Here is a 23116-nt window from a genome sequence, read left to right as displayed (position 1 = left end):
GTCTGCTTCCCAAAGATTAATAATTAAAAGACAACTAATTTTCAGTTCTGAAGAAGGATCACTAGACTCGAAATGTTAACTCTCTTTCTCTTTCAGAGATGCTGTCAAACCTGCTGAGTTTCTTCAGCAATTTCTGTTATAGTTTGATTTTCATTTTATTGTTACTTAAAGCAACACATTATTCACCATTTTATTAAGATGATAAACCAACATTCGCAATACCTATGTTTAATTTTTAAAAATTATGGTAAACATTAATTTATGAAAATTGAATTTGAGAATTTAATTTCTATATTTATGCAGCATTAATACATATGTAATTTTCTTCTTTCTTCACTTGTCAGGCATTAACCACAGAAGTACTGATGAAAGGTGCATTAAAGGTAATGCTGTCTTCAGAGGTAAGGAGTCAGAGCAGGACGCAATTCACCTTCTGTAAGTTATAACACCTTCAAGTTGTAGCTATGTTAAAGAGAAAAAAAATTCTTATGCAAGAAAAAGTATGAAAACATTTTATGCATAAAAACTGTAGAAAATAAAAAAGTATTTTGTTCCAACAGGACTATTGCCAGGATTTTGCATTTGGGCCCAGAACTCAATTTCAGTCTGACAAAGCATATTCAAACCCTCCACCATGTTGAAAACAGCAATTGGACAGACCATCCAGATTGGTCAATGAGTAGTTTAAGGTCCTGCTTATTATCAACTGGACCTTGTCACATCATGAGGGTTATATATATTCTAGCTTAAATAAAATTGACATCAAAATCAGGCAAATCCCATTTTAACAATGCATATAGCTTTCTCAGATGTGTTTTTCTGTCATCAAATAAAATATACTTAAGCAAGACAGTAACCAAAATGTGTAGAAATTCATTACAGGCCATATTGAGTAGTCTCACTTTGTATCACCAGGCCCACTCTTCCACTTTACTACTTAATCCTCAACAGGCTGACCAATAGTATGGAGGGGGAATCTTTTCATCTGACAATCTATGGCTGAGGCTGTGTCCGGGTAGGTGTAGGTATAGAGATGTGTTTTGCTCAGAGATCTCCTGAACCGTTGGCTGTCTGGTCTGCCACCAAGAGGCTACCTTCAGTCTGTTCCCTGAGCTGCTGTATTCCTAGTACTATGCAAAAAGAGTGGGAGTGGTGGGTGTCTCAAAACTGACCAATGACTAACTTAGCATTTTAATAATCCTAACAATATACCAGTTTACGGGTTGACAACTTTTCCACCTCTGACGCAAACTTCAGGATTTTTTTTTCCTTGGGGAGGGGGAGAGTAGTGATGAAAGTGTACAACCAGAAGCAGGAAATTACACATGCACTCAGCTCAGACCCTCCCCAATTCCTGCCTCATATCTTTATTTACATTCCACCATATTTACCTTGACATAAAGTCTCACCAATTGTCATAATTTTAAAAGATACTGTTCTGAAAAAATCTGACCATCTTCAACAGTTTATATTTTTTTCTCTAGATTTAATATTCTAGATTCAAGAATAATAACATAATTACAGGCTTAGGTATGCGGAAGTAATCAAATTCAGAAATGTGAGGAGATGAATTAATGTATACAATTAAAATTAGAAGATGATATTAGCACCTTTCTGGTGTCCCTTGAATTGGCTATTAAAGATGCACTGCAGAAATTCATTAAAGGTCCTCAGACAGCATTTCTAATCCCATGATTACTTCCATCTAGAAGGGCAAGGGCAATACCACCTTCAAGTTCCCCTCCAAGCATCTCACCATCCTGACTTGGAAACATATCACCATTCCTTCACTATTGTTGGGTCAAAATCCTGCAATTCCCTCCCTAATGGCATTGTGGGTTGACCCACAGCAGGTGGACTGCAGCGGTCCAAGAAGGCTCTCCACCACCTTCTCAAGGGCAACTAAGAATCATAGAATCCCTACAGTATGAAAGTCCATTGAAGTCCACACCAACCATCTGAAGAGCAGCCCACCCCCAAGTAATCCTGCATTCTCCATGGCTAATGCACATAGCCTGCACTTCCCTGGAAACTATGGGGCAATTTACCACGACTAATCCACCCATCTTTGGGCCATGGGAAGAAACCCATACAGATACGGGGAGAATGTGCAAACTCCACAGAGGCAGTTACCCGAGGCTGAAATTGAACCCAGGTCTCTGCTGCTGTGAGGAAGCAGTACTAACCACTGAGCCATGGTGGTCAATTAATGGTGACTAGCCAGTGATACAAATGAATGTTCTTATGAATGTTCTGTACAGTCGCAACATGATGTTCAATTCCTTTGCTCAGTGCTCTGACCAATGAAGCAAGTGTGCTAAATGCCTTCTTCTCCACCTGTCTACCCCCTTTTTGAAAGGAAGTTGCACCTGGGAGAGATACTAGTTAATTGGATTGGCCAGCAGTTCTGTGATACCAGCAGCACTACACATAGCCATTGCTGGGACTACATGTCGTCCCCAGTGCTGAGGAACTGGTATCTGTGAGTGTGTGTGATCAGGGTTGTGGCATTGGGTGAGACTCAGAAGAATTCCTTCTTAATTGCTCAGCACCAGCCCACACTGCTAACACTACTGTACTTCCTGTGTGGAATGAGCCTCTTCCCCACCTACAGGTGACATTCTATTAGCTCACCTACTCATTTTATTGATAATCTCTCTTCACCGATAATTGACAGTCCATGGTGCTTTTTCATCAATATACAGGGCTGGATTTTACACACTCCCATAATACGGTATGTGCTCAGCTCACCTTCTACTCACACCCAAGCCTGATAGGTGTCAAAATCAGCATTCCAGCCACCATCTGTAAATCAGTCATTAAGGATCACTTGAGGTTGTGGACAGGTGCAGTGGGTAAACCATTTAAATCAAAAATAAATGGGCGTACCCCTGGACTGAGAGACCTGGGTTCAAATCCCACATGTTCCAGAGGTGTGTAATAACATCTCTGAACAGGTTGATGAGAAAAATAGGTAAATACGTTAAAATAGAAAAAGCAGACACAGAGACCCTGTTGTGGCATACTGGAAGTGTCTATATGTAAAAAATAGATGGATTGAAGAGAGATACTATCTTTGAAGTTAACCTTGGCTATTGGGGCACCATCACCACCACCTACTATTCTTAAAAGACACCATCTTAATATAACAATCCATGCATGGCAGCATAAAAGCACAGATATTTTCCAGGAATACCTCTGCATAATTATACTCAAAACTTGTAACTTTACCTTCAGTTGTTGATTTGTTTTTTTAAAGACCAATGCTTCTTCCGAATGCCTCTTGTCATCTAACATTTTCCTCTCAGCAGTTCGTTTCTCAGCTGCTTCATATTTAGCTTCAATTTTACTAAGTTCCTTTTGAAGGTCGCTTTTTTCTCTTTCTAGTACATGTATCTATTAGTAAAAAAATTAAAGACTTTCTAGCCTTCTGGATTATGAGTTTTGGAAAGAAAGAACTATATTTATACTCAGAATTCAGTATAAAATATGCAAGTAGTTTAGTTATTACAATGACTCCATCATCAAGGTTGTCAAAATATTTCTCTGTTACTCTGTAAACTCAAAGAATACTGACAGAATCCATAGATTTTGCATGAGTTCACTACAATTACTTGCTAGAGTGGATTTTTTTGCAACAAAATTCTCATGGCCCAGTCATAAACCCTGAGGATTCCCATAATACTGATAGTCAGTTCAGATTATTATGCTGCAGACTGAGGCTGTCTCACTCTCAGTTGGGTTGGCCTTTAGCACCGGGACACAGCTGGGAAGTCGAGATTAATGTTTCAGGGTGCAGATTAGAATGGTCAATAATGGAGGAGAGTGGAAGAGCTTTCTGGGAACTCAATTGGGAAATTGACAGATCAGTATGAGAGTGAAAGTGGAATGGGAGTTGGTGGCAGTGATGGAGAGATTGGAGGTAGATGAGAGCTTGAAGCAGGTAAGCTGACTCTAAAAGGGAAATAAAAGCCAGCTACCTCCTGTAATTAGCAGTTCTTAACCCCCTTTAGCTATTGGATTTCCTGCTTAGGTCAGAAAACCTGTCCAGCAAGGAATAACGTTGATAGAGTTGTTAATTCTGAGATATATTATCATAGCTTCATGATAATTTTTAAATGATCAACTCAACTCTTGAAAAATGGGTTGGTTACCTGCTTTACCTAACCTCTGTAAAGTGCAGGGGAAAGTGGACAGTAGGGTGCAAGTTTCAGATTTCTTAACATTTTGCAGGCAGTGGTTTATCATGGTCAGTAGTTAAGTTGTCCTGATCATTTTCATAGTATCTCCCCAATCCAGAATGGCCCAATACCTCAGTTGTAATATTTTTAATAGGCATTATATATTATGCAAATGTGGTGACATTATTCATTGGCCTTTAATTGTGTTTAAGTAGTCCCAACTGGTTAATCGTGATCCTGAGAGTGGCTCAGTGACTGCAGCTCATGGACAAACCTCCCAACCCACAGTCAAATAATACCCAGTTCAGAGCCTTGTCACATTGTCACCTAATATGGTGGCGCATCCCAAAAGGCGACAGCACAGGGCTGATGCCAATTCTTCATTCAGTGACTAAGGCTTCCATCACATGGTTTAAGTTTCACCCATGACCTTTGTGGTAGCAACTTACACGGTTTCGGAGATGAATCTTTTCGAGATCCCCTTGCAGAGCCTTCCTCAAACCAAACGCAACACTACTTTCATACAATGTCTCATGAGTTTCAAGAGTCATGAGAAGTTCATTACGAATTCGAAGAAGCAATAATCCACGTTCTGGACAGTTGATGGTGATCTGTCTAATGAGCTCATCTGTAAAATAATTTAAATCAAATGCAGTTATTACTGCAATAACACAGTCACTACTTTTAGCATTGACCTCCATCAATTTAAAAATAATATGTAAAAACCTGAATGATATTTAACAAAACTTGGAAGTTTAAGTTTTATCCAACTTGTTCTACTCAGGAGCAAATTAATTTGATCTGTAGAAGCTCTTTTTGATCTGTCATGCAAGTCATAAGAAGTGATATCTCAATCTGGTTACAACTACGGTACAATTAGGTCAAACTTTGGAACTTTGTTTAGCTGGGGAAAAAACCCTTTAGATATGACAATCAGGAATAAGCAGCTATTATTTTCAAAGTCAGACTGATTTACAAATAATAGGTTCCAAATCAGTGCAAATTAACTAATGTATTAAGTTCGAATAAATTGTAAAGAATGAAACATGAGTCAACCGATATGTTATAGAATCAAGATGACAGCAAGTTTGAAATAAGGAAAGAAAATACAACATGAAGCATAACAATATGGCGGTGTATGGTTTCAGAAGAGTACTGCATAAATAGACCTTTCAGAAAAGGTGAGGAAATGGGCAAAAATTAAAAGGGGAAATGCTCTCTTAACGTATTTACATTAAGACATTAAGACTAGCTAAACTCAGGACACCACAGTTCTTGATTATGAGACTAACTTACAAGAGTGTGCAAAAATTTAAGAGAAATACTGGTTTGAAATTGCAGCATCTTCTGTCATATTGTGGAAGGAATAACTTTGATTATTGCTACAAATTTAAAAATGGCATTTCTATAAATATAATACTTGCCAGAATCTACTTTCTCACAAAACATGTACCAAGATACATAGTTGGAATCTTCCAAACAGTCATTCTAAGTGCAAAATCACATTTTGAGGGTTAGTAAAATACTGAGAAAAAGCAGGCGAGTTGTGATCCTAATGTGTCGGTGATTGTCTTTGAAGGGATGGCAATCCCAAAGGTTTTTAATTACCCTAAAATATGGTTATCAGTCTTGCAAATAACCAGAGCAGAGTCATATATGACTTTCCAACCTGCCATTAGACGGTTTGTCATGCAATAAAATTCCAAATATGGACTGTAAAAATCAATCAATGATGATGTGAATTTGTTATTATGGGATTCTGCTGAAATATACTTGAGGGCCAATATTATATAGATTTTTTTTAGGTAATAATAGAAGTTAACTTATTATAGGGAAGAAGCTTTGAGTTTTCAAGTATTCCTGCATGGAATCTCCTGGATCTCTGATATGGTTAACCATTGAAAACTTACATCACAGTCAAAGGCCTTCAACACATCATGTTTGTGAGAACTGAATAAACGAGCAGCCATTCTGCTTCCACTTTTCAGCACCTGGTCCTTAGCTTTCCAGGTTAGAGTTCTTCAGGTTCCTTTTAAATTAATGATTTATTTTAAACGCGGTGCTGTTTGAGTGTCTATGTTGAGATTGGATGAATGTGTTGTTGCTAGTTCATTATCATGAGTCACATATGCAGCTAGTATAATTCAGGCTATGCACTGATTACAAATTTGGCAAAACTGGTAATGTAGTGAATCTGATCAAGTTAAAGGCACTCAACACTCCTTGAAGAGAACTTGCACTCTGGTTGCAATCACCACATTAAACTTCTGAAAGAAATAAATCGGATTTCAGGAAGTCCGTGGAAGGAGAAGTGGAAGTTCAGAAATTCTTGATATATCCAATCAGTAGACAAAAGGACAGTCCAAATCTCCAGAATGCAGGAAACTCATGAGAGAACACCTTCATTAGTAAGTGCAAAGTGGTCAAGGTACCACACATTAAGCTACTTAATAAAATAAAAGCTTTTGATACTGGTAGTAATGAATTAGCATGGATAGCTAATAGAAGACGAAGACTTGGAACATGGGAGGGCACTTTCATGGGAGGGCACAGATGTTAACCTGTAACCACTAGTGTGGTACAGTGATTGGTGCTGGCTCCAAAATTATTTGCAATATATATTCATGACTCAGATGAAGGTAGTGAATGTATTTTCACAATTTTGCAGATGACACAAAAATAGGTGGGAAAACAAGCGATAAAGACCATAAAACAAAGGAGCAGAAATTAGATTATTCAGCCCAATCAGTCTGCTCCGCCATTCTCCACCCCACTTCTCGACTTTTCCCTGTAATCCTGGAGCCCCTTGATAATCAAGAACCTGTCTATCTCAATCTTAAATATACACAATGACCTTGCCTCCGCAGCCTTCTGTGGCAGTGAATTCCACAGATTCATCACTTGCTGGCTGAAGGAGTTACTCCTTATCTTCCCTTTGCTGTAAGGCTGTGCCTCGGGTCCTAGACTGTCTTACCAATGGAAACATCTTCCCCACATCTACTCTGTCCAGGCCATTCAGTATTCTGTAAGTTTTCATCCCTCTAAACTCCATCGAGTATAGAATCCTCATATAGTAAGCTTTTCATTCCTGAGATCATTCTTGTGAACCTCCTCTGAACATGCTCCAAGGCCAGTACATCCTTCCTGAGATGTGGGACCCAAAACTCCAAATGTGGCCTAACCAGAGCCTTATACAGTTTCAGAAGTACATCCCTGCTTTTATATTCAAGTCCTCTCAAATAACCCAAGGATTCTGCATAAGAATATAGGCAGGTTAATTGAGTCAATAAAACTGGCAGAATGCCGAAGCAGAGGGATCTGGGAACCATCATGTGTTAACTTACTAGTAAAACGAAAGGCGAATGAATGTTAGCCTTTATTTCAAAGGAATGGGGTACAAAAATGGGGAGGTATTGCTAAAGCTATGTAAGGCACCAGTTAGACCACACTTCAAATATTGTGAAGAATTTTGGGACATTTATCTAAGAAAAGACATAATGGCATTGAAGGCAATCCAGAAGTTTCACTAGATTGATCCCAGGTACCAAAGGTTTTTATGAGGTGAGGTTGAATAGGTTGAGCCTGTACTCTTTGGAGTTTAGAAGAAGGCGAGAAGACTTTGTTCAGGCATACCAGACTCTTCGGAAACTTAACAGGGTAGATGCAGAAAGGCCATTTTCCCTTGTGGCAAGTCTAAGACCAGAGGACATAATCACAGAGTACGGGTGCAGCCATTTAAGACAGAGATGAGGAGGATTTTCTTTTCACCCTCAGAGGGTACAAAATCTTTGGAACTTTTTTTTACTGCAGAGAATTCTAAAGGTGGGTTGCTAACAATATTCAAGGCTCAGGTGGACATTTTTAAATCAATAAAGGAATCAAAGATTATGGGAAAAGGCAAGAAAGTGGGGTTGAGGATTATCAGATCAACCATGATTTCATTGAATAGCAGAGCAGATTCAAAAGGCCAAATGGTTTACTTCTGCTCCTTTGCCTTATAGTCGTATGAGGTCAATGCCAAAAACTCGGATTTGAGCGCATGGTTTCAATACTGCAAAATGTTCACTGACATCGTTGAAATTGTCAAAATAAGAATACTGCTTTCATTTGTTCAGTTCACACTTTACTCACCTTCATAATTACTATGCACACACGCCCCTCCCTGATTCTTTTTACTTTTTTATATCAGTGCACCCCAAATTAGTGAACTCCCTTCCTATCAGATTCACAACTACCACTGTTACAACCATCAGTACTCCACATCTCATTTTAAACATTATGCATGCCATGGTAAAATCATTGGTATTCACTTTTTAAACAGCTTAAGACTGTCACTAACACGTCCACCTCATTCTTATAAAAGAATGTCACAGACAACCTGCACCAAAGGCTGCCACTGTAGATAAAATTAACAGATTCAACACACCTCCCTGAGAAAGCAAACATGTAGACGATGTTTATGACCAGGGTGAGTAGTGACATGACGACAGATCAAAACCCTGAAGTACCTATAAGTGTACTGAACTTTCAATTGCATCATTTAAAAAGGACATATCAGTCTAACAACACAGTGTGAAGGGTAGTTCCTGGCTTGCAACATCTGAAGTGAAATGCTGTACAGCTGGAACTTTAAATGTGCACCAGTAGCATGAACAATGGAAGGTGTCACCAGAGCAGCACAATTTCACGATGAAGGTCCCTGAAAGTCTAGTTCCATAATTAGTAAGAAGATAAGCAGAAGATTGTATGAGAAAAATCACGATACGTCTTGTTGGAATGGAAGCCATGAATCTCATTCAACGTAATATTGAAAATGGGAACACACCTCCTATAATGTTTGAATAGATGCATCACTTACCAAGACATTGTCCATATAATTCCCGACGAACAGGGCAAATTCCTGTCATCCGAGCTTGCCTTTGTTGTAGTTTCCGATCCAATTGATTCTGCAAATTTATCACATCTGTTCGTGTGGCTGGGATGGTAGATATATATTGAATCCACATATTCCCATCCTCCATCCATTGTCTGAATAAAGAAGAAACAAGAAAACTATAACTATCCCATGTTGCCCTCACTATAATGTTTTCCCTGCAATATATTCTATTGATTGTCTGAAAATATCCCTGTACATACCCTAAAGATGTAGACAGTTTTATAATATTGAAACCTTTCTAGCCTTTGAACCAACATTAGCATTTCTCCAGTAACTTTCACAATGGAACACTAAACATCAGCCACCTTTGGAAGGCAATGGAATAAGGCAATTGTTCTCATGGCACAAAATATTCTTTGCACCATAGAATATGGTTCTTCAGCAGCTTAAGTTTTAAAAAAGTGTAACTTTGCATCAGTAGCATTTAATGCCTTCAGTATAGAAAATACTGAAGTTTTTGGAACCAGGGAAAGAAAGAACATATTGAATTAAATAGAAATTATGGGGACAACATGCACAGCATTTTCCCATTGAAGCAGTTGAGAAAGGCTCCAAGGAATCAACGTTTCAAGCTAATTTATTACAACCAAATGAGAAAGAGTAAACCAGGTTCCATTTCTTCAGCTTTCTCAGCCGATCACTACAAATGTTTTAGCACAAGGCTATAACTCATTTCAATTAAAATGTTGCTAACTATTTCTGCTGTATGCATCAAGTATACAATTTTCATGCTGACACTTGGGCTCTCACACGTGACGCACACATGTCCAGTACAAACAAAGATAAAATAACTCAGTTTTAAGTTCTTTCGGAATCCTTAAGGCTCAAGGTTTTAACCTGTGACCATGGTGGATTATTTGGATTTTTGGATGCAGTTAGCAATCATGAATATTGCAGTTTTGTTTTAAATCCTCCATTCCCTAGTGCTTATTTTTCAGTCAGTATTGTTAACCTGGCATTTTTCTTCTTGGGAGTGAAGGAATTAGCCTTCTCAGTCCATGTTAATTTCAGCATTCCATCCTTTGATATACCAAGAATGTCCTTGAAATGGAAGCTATTTGTACATTTATTACTTGTGGAGGTTATTGTTGCAGCTGGTAACTACAGTTGTTGTTTCATTCCCAACAAATGAAGATCATCATAATGAAGAAGGTTCTCATAATGGGAAACATAGACCTTTTCACTCTTCCATTGTAGGCCTGATTGGTGTGTTTCTTTGCCTTTGGAGAAATGTTAATTTTAGCTCAGACTATCTTTGATCTTAATCATGTTGGTTTCATGAAACCTGATCAACCCCTGTGTCGGTCAGGTGGTTCCTGTGGCCATTTTCAGTGAGTATTTGATCTATTTTCAAACTATTTCCATCCATGAAAATCCTTGGTATCAAGCTGGCCAATGGAATTCAAGGATCATTCATTTGTATTTCAAACCATCCCAGAAAAATTGATTATTGAAAGATTTAGTGTTCAATTGCTTTGAAACAGTTTTCTACTAAATTAAGATTTATATGGTCGTTTTCTTCATGCATAGTTTTTAACACCATTTTTAGTGCATATTTTGGAAACTGATGCAGATTTAATCATTCCTGTGATATTTCAAAACATTGAATCCTTTCCTTTTGCCACCCAAATATAATCTATTGGTATTCTGGTGACATCAAGGGCGTGATTATAATGCCCATTAGCTTTTGTTTGTGATTGCTTTGAGGGGTTATGAAACAAAGATAAAATTATCCTGAGCAAACAGCTAACTGTGCAGACAGGCCTTTTGCCTTTTTAATTCTTTCATTGGGTATGGGCTTTGCTGGCAAGGCCAGTATTTGCTGCTGATCCCTAATTGCCCTTAAACTGAGTGGCTTGTTAGGCCTTTTCAGAGAGAAGAGTCAGCCATGATAATAGAATCTCAGCCTTTTCTGAACATGGAAGGGCTGGAATTGAAGTTCAGCACCGTATTGTCAGATGTTATGACCCAGCCAATGTTATCGCTGGACAAGTCAGATTCCAGGCTAAAACTTGGCTTAACAGATCTTTTTTTAAATTTAATATTGTAGTCTTTCACTGAAACATGTGAACACAATCTTGCAGCTTTAGTTTTAACAAAAAGAGAAGTTATAATTAATTACACAAAAAGTATACTAGAACAAATCAAGCAATTTACATTTCACACAATTTAAAAGATTTCAAAATGCACAGTAAAAATAAAATTTAACCAAATCTAATACCAATGCACCTAATATGAATGCCATTACTTTACAGTACTTAAATAAAGGAAAGAGTACCCTTCTCTATGACATCTTTATGCTCAACTTAATTGTTTATTTTAATTCCTTGTGTCAAGAATTTTATTACCCTTTCCTTGATTCACAATAGAACTTACATTTTCTTTGCTTCAAATAACCCCTTCAGGTTTCTAACCAAACACTTCTAGTAAAGATTTTTCAAACTAAACCCTTATACTGAAGTAACCTATTTACTAACTGCTCTGAACTAATTCCTTTCTCCAGGAGAAACTGTTCTCACATCTGACCCCAGGTCTTCTCTGAGCTGAAAACTAAAACGTTCCAAATTGTTGGTCCGTCCTCTAGGAAAATTCATTTCTTCCATCTTCTCAATAAACTAAAAGCAAGCTAATGTCTTTCAAAGTTTGCTGTTGGATTGTAAAACCATTACAATAAGAACAAATTAACATTGTCACTCCAGGAGATCCCTAGTTACCTGATGTCTGAGACTTATTGCTTTAAAATAATGTGTCAAGAAAACCCACCATTTCCCCATATTCTCCTAATGAAGAAGGAAGTCCCAGTAGGAAGGCTCAATGTACTCATTTATTGTTATTGAGGAGGGATGGGAGGGACTTCCTTCCTGGAAATGCATAGAGTAATTGATTCAGGAACCTGGCATCTGGACATGAAATACCACTACTCTGACACAAGTTGTTCCAATACGACTACAACCTTGGCATCTACCCAACAATGTGAAAAATTGCCTAGATATGTCCTATACTTGAAAAGCAGGACAAATCAAATCCGGCCAATTGGTCAACTCTCAATCAAAGTGATGGAAAGGGTAATTAACAGTGCTATCAAGCTGCATTTGCAAAGGAGTATACTGCAGTCTGAGGCTCAGTTTGGATTCCATCAGAGTGACTCAGCTCCTTGGCCTCCAAATGTGAACAAAACAACTGAACTCCAGAGGTAAGATGAAAGTGACTGCTCTTGACATCAAGACAGTATTGGAACATAGGAATATAGGAACAGGAGTCGGCCATTCAGCCCATCAAACCTGTCCATCCATTCAATAAGATCATGGCTGATCAAGCACTTCAATGCCTTTTACCTACTCATCCTCATAGCCTTATATGACACTGGTATGTAGAAATCTATTTGTCTCTATTTTAAACATACTCAAGGACTGAGCCCGTACACAATTTTAATTGTGGTTTCAGACTCCCTTAACCAGGGGAAAAAGCTTACTGAATTGACATCTCTATCCCTTTCAGTATTTTGTAATTTTTGATGTGATTGTCTCATTCTTTAAAATGCAAAACAATAGAGGCTCACTTTATCCATTCTCTCTTCCTTGGAAAAAAAAATTAACCAAGCACGTTATCAAGGATTGCTAGCAAAACTAGAGTCAATGGGGATCAGGAAAACCTCTCCAAGTTTGGGTCATATCTGGCAAAAAGATGGCAATGTTTGTTGGAGGTCAGTCATCTCAGCTCCAAACATCTTTGCAACACTTCCCCACTGTAGTATCCTAGGCCCATCTTCAGCTGCTTCAAATGACCTCCCCTCCATCATAAAGGTCAAAAGTGGGGATGTTCCCTGATGACTGAGCAATGTGCAGCACCATTCATGAGATCTTAGATAATGAAGCAGTTCAGGTCTACACACAAGAAGACCTGAATATTGAGTCTTGGGTTAAGTGCAATGTAGTACTTATATCACTTAAGTGCTAGGCAAGGCCCAAGTCCACATAAATCAGAAGGAATGGGAGTCAGGATGTGACTGAAAATATGAAAACTGTTTTCAATGTTCATTCGGTTTGAGGCTGCTACAAGTGGGAAAGGAATAAGCAAAACAACCTTGCCTGTTCTTCACTGTAGTGAGTGTACTAAGGCATCAGGCACAGTCTGATCTTTTAGAATGTGTTTCAGGTTTCGGTTCATTAATATGTAAATCCCCGAACTTTTTTTAAGTCACATTCTCGAGATAACAAGGTTTTATAAAAATAGGTGACATCTCAGCTCAGACAATGCATTAAAGGTAGGAGGTTAGAGTCTGTCTATATCTCAGTCTTGAGTCAGACTGGTTCTATTTCCAAAGTGAAATTTACAAAATATTACATGGATTGACTGCCTGCATTGACTGCCTGTGGATTGTGCATTTTTTGAGCAAAGTAGAATGTATCTGCAAATGTAATTCTGCAAATACAAATTCACCCTATAGACTTAAAGGTGTGTGCGTATGCATGAGGCAGAGAGAGTGAATGTGTGTGAGTGTGAGTACATGTGAGAGTGTGTGTTTGCATGTGTGCAAGCTTGGTAAAGTGTGTGCGTGAGTATGATGGAGTATAAGCCTGTGAGAGGGTGTGTGCATGAGTGTGAGTGTGGGGGGGTATATGTGTGTGCATGAGAGAGGATTTGCTTGAGTGTGTGAGTATGTAAGTGTGTGTATGTGATAAAACAACATGGTAGACTTTGTATATTTATGAGGATCTCTGTTGCACAAACATTGTTTTGAAAGGCTTGACTTGCATAGTTGATTCTCAACTTCAGCTATCTTTCTCAAAGGTCACCACTATAATGGTAGGCATTTTCTTCAATGAGATCCAAAGCCTCTCCAACAAAATGCCAGAGATGTAGATGCATGCCCAGGAGAGGGCTGGTGGAGAATTGTTCTCACTGATGTTGAGTGAGAGACCGACTCCTTTGTATGCAGAGTTGAAGGCAGTATTAAACAGAGTAAAGGGCAGATAATGGCACAAGATCATAAGTAGAATAGGAGCAAGAGGTTATACGACCCTAGAGCCTACTTCTCCAATCATTAGGATCATAACTCTACCTTTACTTTGCTTCACTGCCCTACCTACATATCCCTTAATTCCCTTAGCGTCCAAAATCTAACAAACTCTGTCTTGAGTATGCTGAACCGATCATTCAAAGCCCCTAGGGTACAGTGTGTCAAGGATTCATTTCACCTACATTCAATACAGCTAGTCTGTTAACTGGGAAATGACTCCTAGGTGTAGCATCTGCAGCCAGGGGAAATATCTTCCTCGTATTGTCCTTGTCAATTCTTCTAAGAAGTTTAAGTTTTTCAAAGAGATCACTCGCTCATTTTTAAAAATTTACTGTTAAGTTAAACGAGTAGAATCTACTGGAAGGATAAGAGTTAGTTTGACTAAGAGCTGATACTGGAGTTTGGTTTGTTTTAAAGGATGTTGTGCAAGAGTTGGACAGCAGAAGGTGGGCTACATAAAAGACAGGAAACTACAAGAAGAAAGAACATATCCTTGTAGTGTAGGAGGGAATAACGAAGCTATTCTGTTGTCATTAAGACAAAGTATAACATACTCATTATTCTTAAATTATACAGAAAATAGTTTGCATGAAATAAAGAATGATTCTGGCAAGTCCTGCCTAAATTTTGCCTTACAATGTTAATCTAGAGATAGCTGCACAGTTATAGGACAATCATTTTATTCAGACATTGTTCATCTGCAATACTATGGAAATCAACTACAAATATTAAAAGTTATTGTCCAAGTTGTTTATTTTATAGTTTGACTGCACCCAAGAATACCATAAATCTGAGATTGAAAAATAAAGAAAAGAGATTTTTGAGAAGATTTTTAGCTCAGGTTGACGATAAGTCTGTAAGTTAGCTCGCTGACCTTGAAGATTTGATTTCAGATGTTTCGTTACCATACTGGCTTCGCCAAAGACTCTCACCGATGATGTTACCCAGTATGGTGAGGAAACATCCGAAAACAAACCTTCAAGCTCAGTGAGCTAACTTACAGACATAATGAAGAAAAGCCCTCAAATCCACTTACCTTGGAGGTAATATTGCATTTAAAATGCATTCTATTGACTGTTTATTGTGTTCTTCTGATCCTTTAGTTGCTCCAAGAGTACATTTTTTAGGGCTTATTTTATGGTCCTGGGTAAACAAAACAGTTGAATAAATTAGCAACAAGTAGAAAGGTCATTCTTCAAATTCATTATTTTATATTTTTGATAAACATTCAAGCTAATATATTACATTTCTTCCTGTGTGATTTCCCACTTTCAGTCTCATAAACCACACTCTGGTACAGAAAAGCTCTTTCTATTCTGCTCATTAACACGTCCACTTCAAATTCAGAAAACTAGAGTATAAATCTCTGGTGGTTACATTGATAGCCCCTTAAAATGATCATGAGCTCATGCTCATAATGTTGATTCTGCTGCTCTTTGGATGCTGCCTGACCGCCTGTGCTTTTCTAGCACCACACTCTTCGACTCTGATCTCCAGCATCTGCAGTCCTCACTTTCTCCGATGCGAATTGTGCTGCCTGACCACCCCGTCCTATTTCATGTGTATGATCGAGTTACAAGAAGTGTACTGTTTTTCTCATCACTCATTGCCCCACGGGTCACAACTAAAAGGTACAGGTAGTTCTCCTATAACACACTTTTATTAAACACGACTTGTCTGTAACATGATTTTTGAATTGCTAATCTTTTTTTTAATAAGGCGAACTCCCGTTCTCTGCTACACGATTCTCATCCCTGGTATCAGGAGTAGTATGCGCGGAGGACTGGACTCCAATCGGCATTACATAATCATTCGGCTTGTGCACTTTCTCATGAAATGTTTTGTGAACGGTATTGTGTAATTTTTATGCTAGTGGACTTGGAAAAGCATCGTGAAAATGTCTCTACAGTCTGAGGACAAGAAGCTGGGAGTAATCTCTTAATTAAAAAACTGTTGAGACAAGAGTGAAATTTCACTGGGTTTGATGAACAGTAAAAGGACAATATTAAGGAGTAGTTTGATACTTGGTTTGTTGTTTGTATTAAGAGATTTTTTTCCCATTTTTGTTTAAAGATATGTTTAGATGTTAATATCCGCAGATTCTTGTGAATATTTCAGTGACTAATCACTATGATAACCAACTGCAAAGAAAGTACCAATACAGGGGCTTGGACACGGTCAGTCAAATGCTCAGATGGTCAGAGTCAGGAAATTCTGCACATAGTGGGTGAGGGGGATAGTATATTGTTACTTTTGGTGCATGTGTGTAGATGTCCTGAGGGGCTGAATAGTCTGTGCATAAGAGATTCAGGGTGAGTCAAGGTCAGATGTTAGTGAGGATGAGAATGAGTAGGGAAGATGTTGCAGGAAATGGTGGGTACAGTGGCAGAGATTGAGTGAGGTATCAGCAAGAAGATGGTGGCACTTTCACAGGGAGAGTGGAGAAGGTCATTGATCTTCTTCCTACATTCTGTGCATTCCTTCAGATGGTTGAGGCTGCACTGGCCTGCATGGTAACCCTGGTCCAGGTTGGTGTGTTCCAGTAGATCGGTGTCCTCTGGTGGCATGGGAGAAAAGGACATCCTGCCTTTGCATCACTCCATCCCCATCAGCAGTATCTCTATGTCCCTGCCCACAAAGAGAGGCACCAATTTTCCATTTTCTCCCACATCCAGGTTGAATATCAGGAACCATGCAGGGGAGCTCTGGTCTGACAGCTCTTGGCTGGGTGCGCAATGTCTTTTTAAAGATGGTGCTGCACCACAGATGTTCGTCAATTCTGGGATATCCAGGAAGTGGTGAGTTGTTTTAGAAATGGCACATAGTACAATGATGCTAGAATGTGTGGGAGGAGCACCAAAGGGTGGGGTAGATAATAAAGCAGATGGGTTTTGTAAATTAGATGCTAGACATCCCCAAGCATCACAATGTGAATCCCTCTGAAAACTTTGACAAAACTGACACTTAGCGAAAGAAATTAAGATTTAGCCCTTGATCTGCCAAGGCAGGTTTCATTCTGGGATCTGACTTGTGCTGTGTTACCATTGGATGGAATCAAAAGACTGACTAGAATATAGTGCAGCCAACAGGTATAGATACCAATTGAGAGCAATCAGTTGAAGTTTCTGATGAATTGCACTAAACAGTACCATACAACAGTTACAACAGGTCAAACTTTATTTATTCAGGTAAAAACAAGGACTGCAGATGCTGGAAACCAGAGTCTAGATTACAGAGGTGCTGGAAAAGCACAGCACGCCAGGCAGCATCCAAGAAATAGGAAAATCGACGTTTCAGGCAAAAGCCCTTCATCTATTCCTGATAAAGGGCTTTTGCCTGAAACATTGATTTTCCTGCTCCTCGGATGCTGCCTGACCTGCTGTGCTTTTCCAGCACCACTCTATTGTGTTAGGCAAACTACCATTTTTGTTTCAATCTTTACTGGTACTTTTGGTGATTTGTCCCAACCCTGTTTTTTCCCATATGCCCTATTATTTATATTGCATGATTTTCTATAACACAGCATCGCAGAGGACCACAACTGCGGCGTTATAGGAGAACTATCTGTAATTGTTTTACCTGGTTCTTAATCATGGCCAATCATATGTCTTCTCTGTATTTGACTTAAAGGAAAAAGATCCATCTTCCATGTTTTCTTGATAAACATAAAATTATTCATTATAAAGAAGACATATTTAATGAAAATGCAAAATTGGTCAACCTATTTAGTTTGCAAACATTCAGGAAAAATGATTTAAAAACTCTTTTGGCCAATAGATCTTAGTCACTGGGTGAAAAATAAAAAAAAAGGTTAAAGTGTGGAATATTCAGACATCTCTTGATCTGCCATTCTGGTGCACAAGAATGAACATTGCCAAATGCAAGCAGATGTCTCTGGGAACTTTGCTAACACAGTTTGCTTAGGAAATATTAGAACATAGAACATTACAGCACAGTAAAGGCCCTCGATGTTGCACCAACCTGTGGAACCAATCTGAAGCCCATCTAACCTACACGATTCCATTCTCGTCCATATGCCTATCCATTGACCATTTAAATTCCCTTAAAGTTGGCGAGTCTGCTACTGTTGCAGGCAGTGCGTTCCATGCCCCTATAACTCTCCATTGAATCAAGAATTCTTCCAGACACATCACAGGAGGACAATCAGGGTTCAGAACGGATACTACACTGGACCCACCATAAGAGGTTCCCTCATAAATAGATGGATTGGATTGGGAGACTCATTCTTGCTCCAGGCTAGCCAAAAACTAGAAAATCCAAATAGACACAATCTCTAAAGCAAAGCTGTAATATGACAATCATAAACCCGTGTAAGGGATCTGCAGTAAACAAAAATTTATCACAAGACACAGGACTTTCAAGAAATGTCTTTTCTAAAAGAAGGTTTCTTTTTAAGAAAAAACAAGTATCGTAAGGACAAGCCAGGGACCTATAGACCAGTGAGCCTGACATCGGTGGTGGGCAAGTTGTTGGAGGGAATCCTGAGGGTCAGGATGTACATATATTTGGAAAGGCAAGGACTAGTTACGGATAGTCAATATGGCTTTGTGCGTGGGAAATTATGTCTCATGAGCTTGAGTTTTTTTGAAGAAGTAACAAAGAGGATTGATGAGAGCAGAGCAGTAGGCGTGATCTATATGGACTTCAGTAAGGTGTTCGACAAGATTCCCCATGGGAGACTGGTTAGCAAGGATAGATCTCATGGGATGCAGGGAGAACTAGCCATTTGGATACAGAACTGGCTCAAAGGTAGAAGACAGAGGGTGATGATGGAGGGTTGTTTTTCAGACCAGAGGCTTGTGACCAGTGGAGTGCCACACGAATTGGTCTGGGTCCACTACTTTTCATCAGTTATAAATGATTTAGATGTGAGCATAAGAGGCATAGTACGTAAGTTTGCAGATGACACCTCAATTGGAGATGTAGTGGACAGCAAAGAAAATTAGTTGAAAATGTGTTGCTGGTTAAAGCACAGCAGGTCAGGCAGCATCCAAGGAATAGAAAATTCGACGTTTCGGGCATAAGCCCTTCATCAGGAATGAGGAGAGAGTGCCAGGCAGGCTAAGATAAAAGGTAGGGAGGAGGGACTTGGGGGAGGGGCGATGGAGATGTGATAGGTGGAAGGAGGTCAAGGTGAGGGTGATAGGCCGGAGTGGGGTGGGGGCGGAGAGGTTAGGAAGAAGATTACAGGTTGGGAGGGCGGCGCTGAGTTGAGGGAACCGACTGAGACAAGGTGGGGGGAGGGGAAATGAGGAAACTGGAGAAATCCGAGTTCATCCCTTGTGGTTGGAGGGTTCCCAGGCGGAAGATGAGGCGTTCTTCCTCCAACCGTCGTGTTGTTATGTTTTGCCGGTGGAGGAGTCCAAGGACCTGCATGTCCTCGGTGGAGTGGGAGGGAGAGTTAAAGTGTTGAGCCACGGGGTGGTTGGGTTGGTTGGTCCGGGCGTCCCTGAGGTGTTCTCTGAAGCGTTCCGCAAGTAAGCGGCACGTCTCCCCAATGTAGAGGAGGCCACATCGGGTGCAGCGGATGCAATAGATGATGTGTGTGGAGGTACAGGTGAACTTGTGGCGAATATGGAAGGATCCCTTGGGGCCTTGGAGGGAAGTGAGGGAGGAGGTGTGGGCGTAAGTTTTACATTTCCTGCGGTTGCAGGGGAAGGTGCCAGGAGTGGAGGTTGGGTTGGTGGGGGGTGTGGACCTGACGAAGGAGTCACGAAGGGAGTGGTCTTTGCGGAACGCTGATAGGGGAGGGGAGGGAAATATATCCCTGTGGTGGGGTTCGTTTGGAGGTGGCGGAAATGACGGCGGATGATACGCTGTATACGGAGGTTGGTGGGGTGGTAGGTGAGAACCAGTGGGGTTCTGTCTTGGTGGCAGTTGGAGGGGCGGGGCTCAAGGGCGGAGGAGCGGGAAGTGGAGGAGATGCGGTGGAGGGCATCGTCAATCACGTTTGGGGGGAATCTGCGGTCCTTGAAGAAGGAGGCCATCTGGGCTGTGCGGTGTTGGAACTGGTCCTCCTGGGAGCAGATGCGGCGGAGACGAAGGAATTGGGAATATGGGATGGAGTTTTTACAGGGGGCAGGGTGGGAGGAGGTGTAGTCCAGATAGCTGTGGGAGTCAGTCGGTTTATAGTAGATGTCTGTGTTGAGTCGGTTGCCTGAGATAGAAATGGAAAGGTCTAGGAAGGGGAGGGAGGAGTCTGAGACAGTCCAGGTGAATTTGAGGTCGGGATGGAAGGTGTTAGTAAAGTTGATGAACTGTTCAACCTCCTCGTGGGAGCACGAGGCAGCGCCGATACAGTCATCGATGTAGCGGAGGAAAAGGTGGGGGGTGGTGCCAGTGTAGTTGCGGAAGATGGACTGTTCCACATATCCTACGAAGAGACAGGCATAGCTGGGGCCCATGCGGGTGCCCATGGCAACTCCTTTAGTTTGGAGGAAGTGGGAGGATTGAAAAGAGAAGTTATTCAGGGTGAGGACCAGTTCAGTCAGTCGAAGGAGGGTGTCAGTGGAAGGGTACTGGTTGGTGCGGTGGGAAAGGAAGAAGCGGAGCGCTTTGAGTCCTTCGTGATGGGGGATGGAGGTGTACAGGGACTGGATGTCCATCGTGAAAATAAGGTGTTGGGGACCGGGGAAGCGAAAATCCTGGAGGAGGTGGAGGGCGTGGGTGGTGTCCCGAACGTAGGTGGGGAGTTCTTGGACTAAAGGGGACAGAACCGTGTCAAGGTATGCGGAGATGAGTTCGGTGGGGCAGGAGCAGGCTGAGACAATGGGTCGGCCGGGGCATTCAGGTTTGTGGATTTTGGGCAGGAGGTAGAAACGGGTGGTGCAGGGTTGTGGGACTATGAGGTTGGAGGCGGTGGATGGGAGATCCCCTGAGGTGATGAGGTTATGGATGGTCTGGGAGATGATGGTTTGGTGGTGGGAGGTGGGGTCGTGGTCGAGGGGGCGATAAGAGGAGGCGTCCGCGAGTTGGCGTTTGGCCTCAGTGGTATAGAGGTCGGTGCGCCCCGCGAGTTGGCGTTTGGCCTCAGCGGTATAGAGGTCGGTGCGCCAACGTTCGGGACACCACCCATGCCCTCCACCTCCTCCAGGATTTTCGCTTCCCCGGTCCCCAACGCCTTATTTTCACGATGGACCCCACCTACGTTCGAGACACCACCCACGCCCTCCACCTCCTCCAGGATTTTCGCTTCCCCGGTCCCCAACACCTTATTTTCACGATGGACTCCAACCGCCACCAAGACAGAACCCCACTGGTTCTCACCTACCACCCCACCAACCTCCGTATACAGCGTATCATCCGCCGTCATTTCCGCCACCTCCAAACGGACCCCACCACCAGGGATATATTTCCCTCCCCTCCCCTATCAGCGTTCCGCAAAGACCACTCCCTTCGTGACTCCCTCGTCAGGTCCACACCCCCCACCAACCCAACCTCCACTCCCGGCACCTTCCCCTGCAACCGCAGGAAATGTAAAACTTGCGCCCACACCTCCTCCCTCACTTCCCTCCAAGGCCCCAAGGGATCCTTCCATATCCACCACAAGTTCACCTGTACCTGCACACACATCATCTATTGCATCCGCTGCACCCGATGTGGCCTCCCTCTACATTGGGGAGATGTGCCGCTTACTTGCGGAACGCTTCAGAGAACACCTCAGGGACGCCCGGACCAACCAACCCAACCACCCCGTGGCTCAACACTTTAACTCTCCCTCCCACTCCACTGAGGACATGCAGGTCCTTGGAATCCTCCACCGGCAAAACATAACAACATGACGGTTGGAGGAAGAACGCCTCATCTTCCGCCTGGGAACCCTCCAACCACAAGGGATGAACTCGGATTTCTCCAGTTTCCTCATTTCCCCTCCCCCCACCTTGTCTCAGTCGGTTCCCTCAACTCAGCACCGCCCTCCCAACCTGCAATCTTCTTCCTAACCTCTCCGCCCCCACCCCACTCTGGCCTATCACCCTCACCTTGACCTCCTTCCACCTATCACATCTCCATCGCCCCTCCCCCAAGTCCCTCCTCCCTATCTTTTATCTTAGCCTGCCTGGCACTCTCTCCTCATTCCTGATGAAGGGCTTATGCCCGAAACGTCGAATTTCCTATTCCTTGGATGCTGCCTGACCTGCTGTGCTTTGACCAGCAACACATTTTCAACTGTGATCTCCAGCATCTGCAGACCTCATTTTTTAACAAAGAAAATTACCTTAAATTACAATGGAATCTTGATCAGATGGACTAATGGGCTGAGGAGTGGCAGATGGAGCTTAATTTAGATAAATATGAGATGCTGCATTTTGGGAAAGCAAATCTTAGCAGGACTTATACACTGAATGGTAAGGTCCTGGGCAGCGTTGCTGAACAAAAAGACCTTGGAGTGCAGGTTCATAGCTCCTTGAAAGTGAAGTCGCAGGTGGATAGAATAATAATGAAGAAGGCATTTGGTATGCTGTCCTTTATTGGTCAGAGTACTGAGTACAGGAATTGGGAGGTCATGTTGCGGCTGTATAGGACATTGGTAAGGCCACTTTTGGAATATTGCGTGCAGTTCTGGTCTCCTTCCTATAAGGAGAATGTTGTGAAACTTGAAAGGGTTCAGGAAAAATCTACAAACATGTTGCCAAGATTGGAGCATTTGAGCTACAGGGAGAAGTTGAATAGATTAGGGTTGTTTTCCCTGGAGTGTTGAGGCTGAGGGGTGACCTTATAGAGGTTTATAAAATCATGAGGATAGGATAAATAGTCAAAGTCTTGTCCCTGGGGAGGGGGTGTCCAGAACAAGAAGGCTTAGGGTGAGAGGGGAAAGACATAAAAGATACCTAAGGAGCAACATTTTCATGCAGAGGGTGGTATGTGTATGGCATGAGCTGCCAGATGAAGTGGTGGAGGCTAGTACAATTGCGACATTTAAAAGGCACCTGGATGGGTATAAGAATAGGAAAAGTTTGG

General features: G+C 41.5%; 1 protein-coding gene across 1 annotated transcript; it reads right to left on the bottom strand.

Moving 5' to 3' along the window:
- Positions 1–426: 426 nt before the first annotated feature.
- LOC132835492 (axonemal dynein light intermediate polypeptide 1-like) lies at positions 427–17731 on the bottom strand. Its single transcript, XM_060854832.1, has 6 exons — positions 17717–17731; positions 15174–15280; positions 9040–9209; positions 4631–4809; positions 3232–3396; positions 427–462 (listed from the first exon to the last, which is right to left on the bottom strand). Exons 1-6 carry the CDS (start codon positions 17729–17731, stop codon positions 427–429), a joined length of 672 nt encoding a protein of 223 aa, XP_060710815.1.
- Between the last annotated feature and the right edge of the window lie 5385 nt (positions 17732–23116).

The sequence above is a fragment of the Hemiscyllium ocellatum genome, chromosome 3 (assembly GCF_020745735.1).
Source record: "Hemiscyllium ocellatum isolate sHemOce1 chromosome 3, sHemOce1.pat.X.cur, whole genome shotgun sequence".
In the NCBI taxonomy this organism is placed as follows: domain Eukaryota; kingdom Metazoa; phylum Chordata; class Chondrichthyes; order Orectolobiformes; family Hemiscylliidae; genus Hemiscyllium; species Hemiscyllium ocellatum.
Note: the sequence above shows the minus strand (reverse complement) of the source record. Positions and strands in the feature narration are given on the sequence as shown.

What these genes read in the sequence shown, in the direction of transcription:
- LOC132835492 (XM_060854832.1), bottom strand. An exon ending in AGATTCATCTCCGAAACCGT is followed by an intron (nt 3,397 to 4,630) that starts GTAAGTTGCTAC and finishes TTTTACTAATAG; the next exon opens with ATACATGTACTAGAAAGAGA. An exon ending in AAACAAATCAACAACTGAAG is followed by an intron (nt 463 to 3,231) that starts GTAAAGTTACAA and finishes TCTTTAACATAG; the next exon opens with CTACAACTTGAAGGTGTTAT.